The sequence below is a fragment of the Gallinula chloropus genome (genome assembly GCF_964237585.1).
Source record: "Gallinula chloropus genome assembly, chromosome: 6".
NCBI lineage: Eukaryota > Metazoa > Chordata > Aves > Gruiformes > Rallidae > Gallinula > Gallinula chloropus.
In genome coordinates, this window is record NC_140091.1 from 28,837,346 (window position 1) to 28,851,550 (window position 14,205).

General features: G+C 38.4%; 1 protein-coding gene across 2 annotated transcripts in view; it reads left to right on the plus strand.

Moving 5' to 3' along the window:
• The window catches only part of NEK7 (NIMA related kinase 7), a 52,700-nt gene that overhangs the window by 24,273 nt on the left and 14,222 nt on the right, over positions 1–14,205 (plus strand). For both annotated transcript variants that reach the window (XR_014617371.1, XM_084265812.1), the window contains exons 4-6: positions 3,319–3,427; positions 6,136–6,243; positions 13,976–14,070. Coding sequence is in view for 1 of the 2 variants with exons in the window: in XM_084265812.1 (XP_084121938.1) it covers positions 3,319–3,427; positions 6,136–6,243; positions 13,976–14,070 (312 nt within the window). In the remaining variant the exon portion in view is untranslated. The remainder of the gene's footprint in view (positions 1–3,318; positions 3,428–6,135; positions 6,244–13,975; positions 14,071–14,205) is intronic.

Below are 14,205 nucleotides of genomic sequence, written 5' to 3' on the forward strand. Positions count from 1 at the left end.
GTTTATCTCTCACCTTTTTTTATGTCTCCGACAATCTGAATGGCATGTGCTGTTTAGATGTAGGGCAGCTATATTTAACTTTACTAGGTCAGAAACATCTGGAGACTATTTAATTTTTCTTTTAGTGATTCCTTGGAGAAAACCAGGAGAGTTAATGTTTTCCCATAGTGAAGCTGCTCAGTTATCCCATAAAAAGGGACGCAAAGATGAACTGGTGATATAACCGGCCTATCTTAAAGCTTTTAAAGACATCTGAATAGGAATCTTGTGACCACAAAAACGTCTTGTGACATTAAAATGACTGAATTGCAGTTTTATCTGTACTGATGCTGTGAAAACTCTTCCAAGTAGTTTTTTTTGTGATTCTGTTCTCAAAGACAGAGGTGGAAATTTCATGGGATATGGCTTTTGAAACAAATAATACTTGCTGGGAGACAATCAGCTGCCTGCAGTGCTTGGTATTCTCTGTTTACCTGGTAAAATAGTAGCTTGCAACACTGCCACAGTTTTTAATGCACATGTACAAGTGGTTCTCTTTTTGCCTGGTTTCAACTACATGGAGACTGACCTTTCACCTCAAACAGGATTGTGGTCTTTTTGTCACGCCCAAGAAGGTCTGAGGGACATGAGGACTGTCCTTTGAGCCTCAGACAGGTAGAAGGAGAATAGTGAAAGGTTGAAGAGTACTTTAGAGTCAGACTATATTCCTGTGAGGTGAAATTTTGGCAGGTAATAGCAAGTTGTGTATAATGGGAGATAACTGTCTTACGCGAACTTCATTGTGTGGACTGTAGGATGCTTGAGACTTTACAGCACTAGGCAATGAATTAGTTTCAGTATTAGCTGTTTGAGATACTACTATGGTGTGCTACCATAGAGGCTAAAAACTATTGCTTTGGCATCACATCCATGTTTTGGGGTCCCTGTAGGAACCCCACAACCATTAGATCTGCATTTTGCATTGCGGACTAATCTGAAAATGGAGGCAAGAGAAAAGGATAGTGCTTTGAGGACAGTTTATATGTGCTATATCAATTTATTTCTACTGTCCCAGCATAAAATAGGTTTGACCGTGTTTTCCATCAGCTTATATTTCTTATTAGAAGTAGGGTTCTTCTAAACAGGAATGGGATTCCTTTTTCACTTCGACCTTTCTCAGAACTAACGCTGCCTGCAGGACTGCTAACCAGAAACATGCCATTATTTCAATAGCTAGTTTCACAAGATCAACCTTCTTTGGCAGTGGAGGCTTTTTCATCACTGTTTTGAATATTGGTGGACAACAGCCCAGGGAAACCTTGAGGATATGTACTTTAATGGAAGGAGATAGTGTATTTAATTACTACAGAAAATAATGATTTTGAATTATTATTATTTTTAAAGCTATATGAGCAAAAATGGCACCTGTTTCTTTGTGCAGCTAACACCGTTAACAAATCTAGCAGCTGTCTTTTGCAACCTCTTTAGACAAATTCTACAGGATTAATAACATTACAGATGTGCTCAGGAAGAGATGTTATTTATCATGTACAGTTATTAATGCCTTCAGTAGCATGAGACTGCATCTTAACTTGTTATTGCATGCTCGCACTGTAAGAACTGAAGCTGATTTTTGTGGTGTGCAATCAGCTAAAGTGTAATAGATGGGAAACATATAAAATGTTTAAGGAATACTTGTACATAAATACTTTCAAAGTACACTGATGTAATTTAAGAACATTGGAATGGAAAACTGTCATGAAAACCTTCCCATTTCAGACACTTTGTGAATGGTGTTTCATCATTGCTGGTGCTTAGATTGGACTTAAAAAATTAATTTAGAGTGTTTAAATAGAGTACCTAGTTATAATTATGATAATTTCAGAATGCATTTTAAATCAAGGAACTATGCTTTCATGTGCACACACTTACATGTATTGTGTATTTGTTTTTAAATGAAAAGAAACCTGGTCTCCATCTTCCTGTTGACATCAAACAATCCTCTGATATGCAAATCCAGCTATGGGGAGAACAGATACACAGGGTTTGTTTGGATTCAGGCCAAGACTGAGAGAAAATTTATATTTAGAGAAGTAATTTATATGCTTTGCCTCATTTAAATGAAAATGCATTTTGAAATAATCCCTGTAACTAAAAAGATTTTGGTGGAGTGTTACGATCCTTTGTATGACCGGTTTATTGTGCTGTAGCTAGTTCAAAAACATTGTTCCCATACTCCTGCATATGTCTGTATGTGTAGATGCAGCTGTCAGCTTCTCAGTGGCACTCTTAACGTAGCCTAGGAAAATATTTATATTTTTCCAGAGTAATAAATGTTTGTTATATGAACTTTCTTAGGGTGTGCATGAGTGTCAAGTGTGTATGTGTATACATGCTATTAAAATACATCTAAGCACTTTGATTTCCTATGGAATTTTGCTAGTATTATTGTTGCTGGTTTATTTTCTTTGTGTGTTTAACTTTCAAAACTGTCAAAATACAGATTCTTTACGAGGAGACACTAAATGAGCAAAAATCTTTCACTCTTCTTACCTTTAACTGCAAAATTTATAATTATAAAACTCGTGTGTTTTTGCATTGGCTGAATTCCAGGTTTTCAGTATTTCTGGAGGACTGTGTTATTCCAGTTCCTGAATGTAATATTTGGAGTAGACTTGTGTAGAAGAGCATAATTATGTTTCACGTGAGCTTTAACAGGCCACTGAACTGTTACCAGTGATTACTAATGGTTGTTTATACAGGATGGGAAATATTTGAAGAGGGGTTAGATCACTATAAAATTTTCAGAAATCACAGCTCCTTTACTGTCCTTTTGTGTATTGCTGACATTTCTAAGACTAATGTGATGCTGTCTTCTGACACGATCTTTCATTGTCACTACTGTTTGAGGTGTTTTCCTTCCATTTGAGAATATGGAAATCAGTGCTTGTGTGAGGAAGTACATCAGAAAGTACTTTTGTGGCACATCCCTTTATATCTGACCTCTGCTTGTTCTGTGGCCACTACTTCTGTGCTAGACTATTCTGATCACATTAATCCTGCTCTAGGAACTGCTAAATACCATGTAAATCCTTTTTGGAATAGCAGTTCTATTTCACTAATGTCATTTGTGTGTTGACTGATGTAAATGCATGTGTTGATGATACATGTATTAATATTTAAGGGGGAAAAGCTTTTGGTGACGAAATTTATTAAACCATTAGGTTGTGAGCCTCTTGTTTTTTTTTTAATAAACAACTTTCTATCTTTTCTTTTTGTTCAGTCATTTAATGCAGGTTTTAAATTTTAATATTCAGTGTCCATGCTTTTTTCTTTAAGCATTTTAAGAAACAGAAGAGGTTGATTCCTGAAAGAACAGTTTGGAAGTACTTTGTTCAGCTTTGCAGTGCCTTGGAACATATGCATTCTCGTCGTGTTATGCATAGAGGTAATACAGGATTTGAAGATGTTTTCAACTAGAGCTTTTTCTATGTGACAACTAACCTGGTTCAATGCAGATGACACCAAATAATGTCATAACAGAACGGATTGTGTATGTTTCTATAATGTTTCATGAGTAACAGAGAAATGTGTGGCTGTGTGTTTGTTGTGGTAGCGTTTATTTGCAGCAATGGCTCATGATACCAAATTCTCAAACTAAGTGTTAGTTCTGTGAGTGCTAAGAGACTCTGCTACTGCCCCTTTGCTCAGCTCGTTTTGCTGACTCCTTATTTTCTGTCCGGTTCTTTCTCTTTTGTATTTGCCTGCTGTCTCTCCCAAGTCTTGTTACCTGTGTTTTCGCACAGCTATCCATTCATCCTTTTCACCTCTTGCACCTTTTTTCTTACGAAAGTACTTGCCTCCTGCCATGCCTTCTGGTGATGTATAGGCCCTTCTTCCACTCCCTTATCTACTGGGTTATGTGCAGCCATGAGCATTCTCTCCCCTTCACTGTTCCTTTCCTCTATTTCCAATCTCTGTGTCAAGTACCGTGTCCCAACAGCCCTTAGAGTTGCTAGCTGTCTCTTGTCAGGTACTAAATCTCTCTTACCCAATTTAAACCTTCGTACTGCTGTCTCCACTGTATGTTGTCTTCATTTTACCTTGTAACTCTGAGTCAAAGAAAACAGATAGTTGTGTAGCAGCTTCTCAGATGTACAATTTTTTTTTTTGCCTTGCAATCCCTCTGGTTGCAGGTTGTATATGGGCTGTCTCTCTGGGTTCAGGTCAAGTTACATGTCTCAGGTTGGTGGCTTCCTTCTGCTGGCATGTAAATAGGAGCCTGAAAGCAAATATTCCTCCATCTCTGCTGAGCTTTGTAATTTGCAGCTAGAGATGTTGCACTCTTCAGCAGGTTGACTTAGATGCCCCTGCAAATGGCTTTCCATCGTGATTCTCCTTTTCTTTTTTTTTTCCTTTAAGCATTTGTACAGAGTCACAGAATCACAAGGTTGGAAAACACCTTTAATAATCATCAAGTCCAACCATTCCCATCCTATGCTAAACCATATCCCTAAGTACCTCATCTACCCTTTTTTTGAACACATCCAGGGAAGGTGACGCAACCCTCTCCCTGGGCAGCCTGTTCCAGCCCCGACAACTCTTTCAGTAAAAACTTTTTTTCTAATATCCAATCTAACCCTGCCCTGGCACAGCTTCATGCCGTTCACCCTTGTCCTATCTCCTGTCACCTGGCTGAAGAGACCATCGCCCACCTCTCTACAACCTCCCTTCAGGTAGTTGTAGGTGGTGATAAGGTCTCTCCCCTCAGCCTCCTCTTCTCCAGGCTGAACATCCCCAGCTCACTCAGCCATTCCTTATATGATTTGCCCTCCAGTCCCTTCACCAGCCTGGTTGCCCTTCTCAAAGGTACCCGCAAGTGCAAATTATACAAAGAGAAGGACATCAAATTACAGACCCTTTCCATAGGTATCTTCCTTAAACTGATTCTGTCATGAAAGCAATGAGCTCAATGTATTTTAGCTCAAAACCAAAATGAGTTTAAACTTGTTAAACTGAAATACTGTCCTCAAAGCTTCTGGCAAACCCATGGCAACTGTAATGAATCCATGGTTACACACCAAAACCAATGGCAACTAAAGCTATTTTTATTTTGAGCTGATACCCATGTTGTGTCATTACACAGAGAGTGATCCAAACTCCTGAAAACTGGGTCAGATAACAGCTTAACATATTTGAGTCTGCTGTCTTGGAAACCTGAAAATGCTGGTGTTGGGTCAGTAACCGTTTCCATTACTGTACCCATGTCTTACACAAACTGTAATCCCCTCTTATCAAAGTTAAGTGATTAAGTGTAGAGCCACAGTGTGTTGCTCTCGAGCAGAGCAAGAGCTAAGCACACTTCCTAAACAAATACCAGGTCAGTTTATTTAGAAGACTAACAGGATAGGTATCTTGTTAAAAATGTAAAATAAAAGTCTTGGCTGTTGTCTCTAGAGGACTGGGTTAAAACTTAAACTGGATATCACATGTGAAAAACAACTGTCTGGGGTATACATCATTATTTTTCTTTGTTTCTACTTGATTAGCCCAATTCCATTGACGAGCTCAAATAACCATTCTCCTGAGTAAAACTTGCTTCTATGTTTTTAATGACTGCTATTAAAGAGAATCAGTTACCTAGTTCAAATAAATAACATCATGTCACTGTGGATAATCTGACCGGGAAAAGTGACAAAAAAATCTGTTTTGCAGTTCTTGAAACTGTTTTTGTCTGTTACTTAATACAAAATGAGAGGTTTTCTAGTTCTAATGTAAGTCCTTCTACATAGCTTATAAGAGATGTAATGACCTCTGTGTATATGCTTCTTTGGGGGTGTGTGTGTGTGTGGGGGGGGGGGGGTGTAATTTCGGGTTTTTGTTGTTTTCTTGTTTGGATTTTTTAATACTTTCCATCGCTCTTATTTTTTTTGCTTGAATGATGTTTGTAGGATTAAAACAGCTAATTTGAAATTCTGAATCCCAGGCTGGCGCTTGCAAACAGCGCAGTCAAATTTTGGTAGTATTAGCTGTGAATAAAAGCATCTTTCAGTCTGTTATTAATAGAGAAATAGCTTTTCTTGGAACCTCACTGTGACTTTTTAATTTTAATTTTTCTTTTTTTTTTTCTTCCCCCCTCTTATCCCCCCCCCCCAGATATAAAGCCAGCTAATGTGTTCATTACGGCGACAGGGGTGGTAAAGCTTGGAGACCTTGGACTTGGTCGATTTTTCAGCTCCAAAACCACAGCTGCACATTCTTTAGGTAAGAGTTCTCTCAGGTAAAAGAGTTAGGAATGTAGATGACTTTATTTTTTTTTAACTTAGTGGAAAGACTGTACCCACCTTAGGAGGAGGAAGAAAAGGGTTATGACTAGCTAAAGCTTTTCTTAAATAATAAAACAAAAGAAGGTCAGCACCATGGACAAAACCAGAAAAGCTGAAGCCCTGTAGTGTCACTTTCAGCAGCATAGCTCACTGGGTTTTTTGTTGGTGTCTGTCTGTCCCTGGCAGTGTTTGAATAATTTAATGCATGTTCCTGGCTTAAAACAAGTTTTCATGATGTAGTGTTTTCTAGCAATGCTGGGAAAAAGTAAGATCAATAATACAGATGCATTTTAAAAAAAAAAAATTGTAGGAACTTCAATCAGTGTTAAAGAATCTAGTCATTCTTTAACTTTGCATTGATGATGTATTGATGATGTGCTGGTTATATGCTTTGAAAGGGATAACAGAGGAGCTTCCCTGTGTTAAGGTGGAGATTCTCAGCATCAGCTAAATAAGTCAAAGAGAGATCCAAATTAGACTTTAGGAATCACAAAGATGTAAAAACAAAACCACAAAACAAAAAAAAATCTCAGAAAACTTTATTTTTAAGAATAGAAAAAAAAGCTTCTAAAAATGCTGAATTTATTCTTTGCTCACACACAAAAATAACATTGTATTAACCTTTTTCAAATGAAATTTCTGTATGACTTGTATCTTTTGAGTAGCATGTAAAGACTAGGATGGTTAAGAAGCCTTTAAGAAAGAGAAAGTAAAAATTGGGCAGAGCATTTCAGTTGAAATGGGAATGGACAAATGACAGAATCTGAGTCTGTCAAAGAGAAAAGCCTTGTAAATAGAGCATCTGCTTTGAAAAGAAATGTAAGTAGTTTTTACAGTATGGTAGCATAGATTTTCTTTAGTTGAGGAAAAATTTCTTTTCCCTCATTGAAGTGGCTGTGTTCAGTGATCGGTGAATTCAAGGCTCCTCACTGTCTCCACAAGCTGTGAAATGAACTTTTAGACACCTCAAGAGCTCGACCATTGGTACCAGCATCCAGAATTGTTTCCTGTCCTTGTAAAGGGTATTGAGGCAGGCAGAGCACCTTACTGATGTTTGAATACAGATAGGTAAAATAGGTTCAAATGCTGCTGAATGGGAATTCGTAACAAGTGACGGTGACAATTCTGTAATTAGGCTTTTGGACCTTGTTTGACAGGAATGCATGGTAAGGAAGACAGAGTTAAAGAAAACCAGGAATGGTAAAGTGATACTTACAATCCCTATATTAGGGAGGTGGGAGGATGCTCAAAGAATTGTGTTTGCTCAGATGCTGATGTTTCACATTAGACTCTGAAATATCAGACTTCCTGTATTAAAATAAGCGATGTTTATCCACCCCTCTTAATTTTACATTATGCAGATAGCCCCAGTTGTCAGCACAGTGTGGAAGAAGAGAGAGGATTGATATTTAGCATGTTTGTACCACATTTGAGGTGTTTGTGATACTTGTGTTAACAGCCAAAGAAACCTATTTTGGGAAGCTAACTTTTGACACAATCCTTACCATGTTTTCTAGAAAGCCTTTGGTCACACTTTTGTGCTTTCCTGGTTTTCTGTTTGGTGCATGCTGATAACTGGTATAGTCAAAACTGTGTGTTAACTGGGACTGAGGTGAAGCTCCAACACAGACATGCAATCATGCATTAATAAAAAAGAGATGGAGACAGAGGGGAAGGAGTGAGACCAGACTGGAAGTGTGCTTGGGTTCCATATCAGGGTTCAGATCTAACCCCAAGGACCTGGTACTAGTTCATGGCACAGTGCTGCTGTTGATGCTGCTGTTGGAACCCAGTGGCTCTCTCTGGCAGCACTGTGGATTATTTTACTTGTCATAGTTGGGTCCTGCAAATGGAAAAAGGATGTAAATGAGCCATGCGGAGAGGGAGCTTCTCCTGGACTGTATCTGCAGGAAGCTGTAAATCCTAATCTGTGGGTATGAGTACAGAAGAAGGCAGAAGTCAGTTATGAGGGTGGGAGAACCAGGCTTATGTTCTGAGGCAGAAGTCAGGAAGTTCAAGAGGAATAAACTGCTTCAACCCTAGGTTATTTTGACTCGTTGCAAAGGGACTGAAGACTGAGCTAGAGTTAAAAACAGTGTAAAACCCCCAAACCCTTCAAAGCTCATCTCTTACAAATACAAGTCATCCAGAGCGTGAGAAGCAGGGGCATGGAAGCTTTGTTTCTAAGGTTGGGTGCAATGTCTTGATAGAGGAGCTGTTATTTTTTTCTTTTTTCCCCATCTCCTCTTCTTCCATTTCTCTCATAATTATGACCTAATGTCAGGATTCAGCCTAGGAAAAAGGTTTTGCTCAGTTGTTAAGTTAGGCTACAGTGGAGACAGTGACACCCTGATTTATCATGTTGCTAGCAGAGACCCCTTTTTAAAATTAATTTCTCATGCAGTTTCTGATGCTGGTTTTCCTGAAATTTCTTTCCAAGATGTGTCTCTTTATGGTTCCATAAACCTTTGGTTCACAAAACCCAGTGAATTACAAACGTATTGTGTAGCGATTTATACTTGTTTACAGGCTTTATAAAAATTTCAGTAGCAAACTAGATTCAGGCTTTCAGAGATGAAGTAACATACTAAAATTTTCATTAGCTACAGCTTCTAACTGCTAATTATGAATCATTCTGATTTAATTAGAATACTTGCTGATGGTCCATTTGAAACAAATGAAAATACTGCACTGGATGGGGTTTACTAATGTTCTTAATTCTTCCTGTACAGCCTTATTGAAACAGTAGAATTTGCTCTTGTGGCATGTATATATCTCTTTGACAATAGAAAATATTTCTTCCAAAAATGCAGTGGAAATTAGGGCTTTTGGAATCGTTGATTCAATACAAAATTTCTTGGTTTCATAAAACTTTATTAGAAATGGGAAGATGATCCCAGAAAGGCTTCTGATTCCTTTCTCTGTGCCTGTGTGTTTTGCTGTTGCTGTTGCTGGTTGTGTGTGTTTTAACAGCTGGATGCTGGACCTTACACTCTTTGAAATGGCAATTCTGAGACCAGGTCTTGGAAATGTGCATTTTTTAAATCTTTGTTAGCCATTCAGTGGATTTAAATATAGTATCTATTTTGTAGTATTTCAGTTACAAATAATGAAAAAACCCCTGGTTCTCCAGTGTGGCTGTGCCTAGAGGGCTGCACAGCATGCTGTCCTGGCAGAGGCTGCTGTCATGATGTGAATACCTTCTTGAAGGGCAAAGGACCAGACCTACAATCTTCTTAAAGAAAGTAAATCTTACTAAAGAAAGGAAAGGTTCATCTGTATTGAATTCTAGAGTTTCTCAGATTTGGCAGCTTCTGTCACTTCCACGGTACTCCTGTTCCCAGCACGGAGTGAAGTTATGAGGGATTTGACTGTAAACTCATCCAGGTCGTGAGGAATAAAATACCTTGTAAAAATGCATACAAATACTCTCCTTTCTTCTACATATAGATCTCTACTTGTCTTCTACATATAGATCTCTAACCCAGCAGAGGGTCATGTCAAAGCTGGTGCTGAAGCGGTGACAGGCATATAATAAGAGAGTATGAATAAGCTTCACTTCTTGATACTCTCATCCAACCTGGACTGAGGACTTCAGCCCTCAGTGTACCAGAGGGATAGCAGGGAAATCTGCTGCTGCTTTATCACAGTCATCAGAGAAGCTGTATTAAAACAGCTCTTTCTTTTATATACAAGCCCCTGAGATATCTCACAGTAGTTTGAAAGCAGAAGATAAATTATTGTGTTGTTAAAATCAATTTATAGATTGATTTCTGCAGTTAGGCTACTTGCATAGTGTAGACCAAAGTGTGGAATTACTTTGCATAAGTGCCATATATTTGGTCTTGTATCTGTGGCTGAAGAGAAGACTATGACTTAGAAATCTCCTATAACTTTATTAAAATAAATTTTAAAAAAATAATTATTGTTACTGTGAATTTGTTATGTCAGTGGTTGGTTACCCTTGCTGTTTGAGAACCGCAGCTTATTTGTAACTTTTTCTTCAGCATCAACCATTTGTCTTGTTTGGCACATACAGGTTGTGCTGAACTCTGTATTACAACATTCCTGTGATCTCATATATAGAAGTCATTCATAAACAATATCTTTTAATTCAGTTGGCTTTTTTTTTTTAGCTGAAGTATTGTGGAATTCTTTAAAAATGAGAAGCTACTAAAGTGATTTTAGCCCCCTTCCTAAACTCGCACAGTTACATATTCCAGTACATAGAATGCCAGTAATAATTATATGGTCTTTTTGAAACTAGTCTGTTAAACACATTCTGAATCAGCTATTACATTTTTGTCTAAGTGCTGTTAATGTTTACTGGAGGGATTTTTCTCCCAGCTTAAAAATGCTTGACAGTACTTAGAGTACTTAGAGCTAGTTCCTGTTGTTCATTCAACTCCTCCATACGTTGTTGGTTTTCAAGTGAACCCCCTCTCCTCTTCGCCTCAGCTGCAGTGAGAGTTACATGTTTATGCAGGTAATAAGATGGACTGTTTCTATCACAGCTCCCTTCATAATAGTTTCTTTGCCTTGGATCCTTCAGATCCAGCTTCCTGCCCCGTAATAACCACCATTTCTATTATGCCTCTTGCCCCTCTCAGTAGCAGAAAGCTTGTATAAAGAACCTGCGCGTTCTGGATCTGCAGCATCTGTAAAGGGAGGGAGCTCCAGAACAGCAGCAGGTTCTGAGGAAGCAATTTTTTGACCCAGGCTGCTTTCAAGGGGATTGCTGTCCAGACCTGCAGGTTATCAGAGATGTGCAAATGCAGTCAGCAGAATGCGGAAGTTAACAGATCTTGTTCTTAAAAACATAGGCACCTTAATGTGGTACATTCTTGTCTTGTAATATCCTGCTCCTGTGTTTTCAGATGAGTAAAGAAAGTTGCTTGTCTTTATAGTGTTGCGATGCTGTATTTCACTTAACAGATCAAATAATGATCCAGGAAGCAAACAGCACATAATTACATCTGGTAGCAGCTTGCCAGCAGTACAGTGCTGCGCACTGAGATAGCTCACCATTTTAAAGAACTGTTGTGATGCTTTCCGTTGTTCCTGAATGTCAGAATAATGAATTTTTTGTGTCATGTTCCATTGAAAAGAGTTTCCAGGTAGTAATGATGCCTAGATCTTCAGGTTGTTTTTATGATTCAGTGACTAACACAACGGTAATTTCAATTCCTTTCACTTGTTGGTCATCGGGGGCTTCAGGCTGTACTGCAGTTAAGGTGTTACACTAGGCTAAACACTGTAAAATGATAGCATTTGTTCTTCCTTTCCACTATCATCAATCTTTCACAGTCATACCAGACCCCAGAGCTACTGGTTAAAATTACCTTTGCTTTTGGTAAACGATGAACCTTCAAACCTCTGTGTTTTCAGCTGCCCCCTGCGGATGCTGCGAAGCCTCTTTCTGGCACATTACTCACTGCCAGCTTCTTGCATGATGTCTCAGAGCAGCAAAGGCAGCGCTGCTGTAACCAGCTGACAAACAGATTACTATTAAACTTACTTTTTATTGTCAGATGAGTTCTGCCAGCAAAGCATCAGAATCTATTAAACCAGTGCATTAATTAATGGATACAAAATACAGTCAGAAGTTTGCAGAGGTGTCTGAGTTCACTAGTCAAGGGGAAGTGCAGCAGTAAGGAGGATAAAAATATGAAAACTGTGTCATGCCAAGTGTTGTTAAATTACAGTTTCCAATTTTAAGATAGCTGTTGTTAAATTCCCACTAAAGCATTGCTGCTGATACATTAGAACAGCAGAGTTACTCTGGAAATTGCAGTAGCAATTTTGGTGTCGCAGCCCATTCATCTGTGTGCCTGTACTTTCACAGGGAAAAGACCATCCCTCTTGACCGCTCCTCTGTTGTGGGTGAATACGAACATCACTTTGAGTTACCTTTCTCCTTTTAGGCTCTTGATCTTTCACAGCCTGAGCTCAGAGCTCTGTGATTCCTCAGGCCAGCACTGGGGGCACCTCTGGGGACAGTAACTGTTGCACCCTCTGCTTTCCCATGGCTGGAAGTCTCTCCTGAAACATTTAGGGGTGGCAAATTCATTGTAGGAGGTAATATGGAATTTCTCTCATTGCATATCTGTTATAGAAGCACATTCTGAGTTTATACTGGTTGGGATTACTGTTAAAGTAGGAAAATTATTCAGTTTTTCCTTTTTGTTACACTCCCCCTTCAAAATGTGTGACATGGTTTGACGTGTCAACCTTTTTAAAAGGTAGGGTGTATTGTCAAAGCAAAACCCTTAACTTTTTGAAATTGTTAGAGTAAAATTATTAATCTGACTAGATTATTATTAACAATCTTAATTTATTAATTATTAATCTGATCAGAGTAAAATTATTAAACTGATTTTTCAGATTTAGAATTACTCATGTATTCTCAATGTCTGTTTTCACTGTTCAAACTGAGATGAATTCTGATTTAGCCTTATCTAATTCAGATGTGCAGAAGTGATATATTTGTGTTGGAATAAAGTAGTGTGAGGTTCATACTCTTAATTCTTGGAGTTTGCAGTGAGAGTGTTGATTTTAATCTCTGGCTGTGTTGCAAGATGTTTGGTTTCAAAATAAAGGCAACTTGTATTGCACTGACAGAACTCGTTTGGTTTTTATTGTCAGGATTCAGTGCTTAAGAAAATCTTCCACACAGAAATGAAGTAAAAAAATCTCCATAGATCTGTGAGTCTCTTTGCTGTTAGGCAGTCATTTTGGGGGGATATAGGGAGAAAGTTCAGAGACACTGAACCAGAATTGCCACTAGCGTTATTTTTTTGTAATGTCTTTTTTATTGATCTGTCACACATGAACCCATCACTCAGGTACTTTTTTAATGGCTTATTTTTTTTTTTTAGAGCTGAAATGTCTCTCAGAATTTCTCTCTTCCAAATAACTTGTGGCACGGGTTGAGGGAGATGTCCCAGAGTATCCAATGTAAATCTGCTTTGGGACAGTCCTAGTAAATGCTGCTTTTCAAGAGCAGATGTCTCTAGAGCCCACAGCTCTGAGGCAGGATTAAGCCAGGGCAGCCACAGATTTGGGAACTGAAAAGCCTTCACAAAGTCCTACAGCAGATGGCTGAGGCATTCCTAGGAACCTTGGCTTCTGCTGGCCTTGCGGGTTTTCCTCCCTCTCTCTGGAAACCTGAATGTCTTGGATTTCAAGCTCAGTTTCAGATATTCAAACGGAATTGTGTTTATTAGTTTCCAAACCAGCTTTTTCAAAATGTAAGCTATGGAAGGGAATTTCTAGCTGGGTGTTTTTTTTTTTTCCCCAACCACAGTGGTGACAGTTTTGAAAGGAGCAGATCTGTGTTTGTGTGAGGGTGCATTATAGTATGTTCCCTTGGTGTTCTTCAAAAGAAAGTAATTACTTTTGAGCTTCTGCAAAAGCAAAAGTTGTAAAGGTTCTACAACTCACTGTTCTGGTAATGAGACACCAGTAGTGATGCGTTGGGCAAAATATATCTAGTTCATGTGCATTTCCATCAAACTGAGGAGTCTTAAGTATGAATTGAAATTATATCTGTGACAAAATGAGAAATACTGAAGGTGAAAAATGTTTTTTTTTTCAGCCAGGAAAACTGTACTTTTACAGCTATATAGCAACAGAAATTTTCATTCAAAAATCTTGTGTGTTTATTGCAGTTGGTACGCCTTATTACATGTCTCCAGAGAGAATACACGAAAATGGTTACAACTTCAAATCTGACATCTGGTCTCTAGGCTGTCTGCTGTATGAGGTAATATTGATATATAGTGTGAACTTAATGCTGTTGTGCCCCCCTCCCCCGATGTATTAACTACTGTTTTAGGATCTATTTCTGTATTTTTGTTGTTTAGAAAAGCGTGTAGGATTGTGGGAAAGCTGTTTTTCA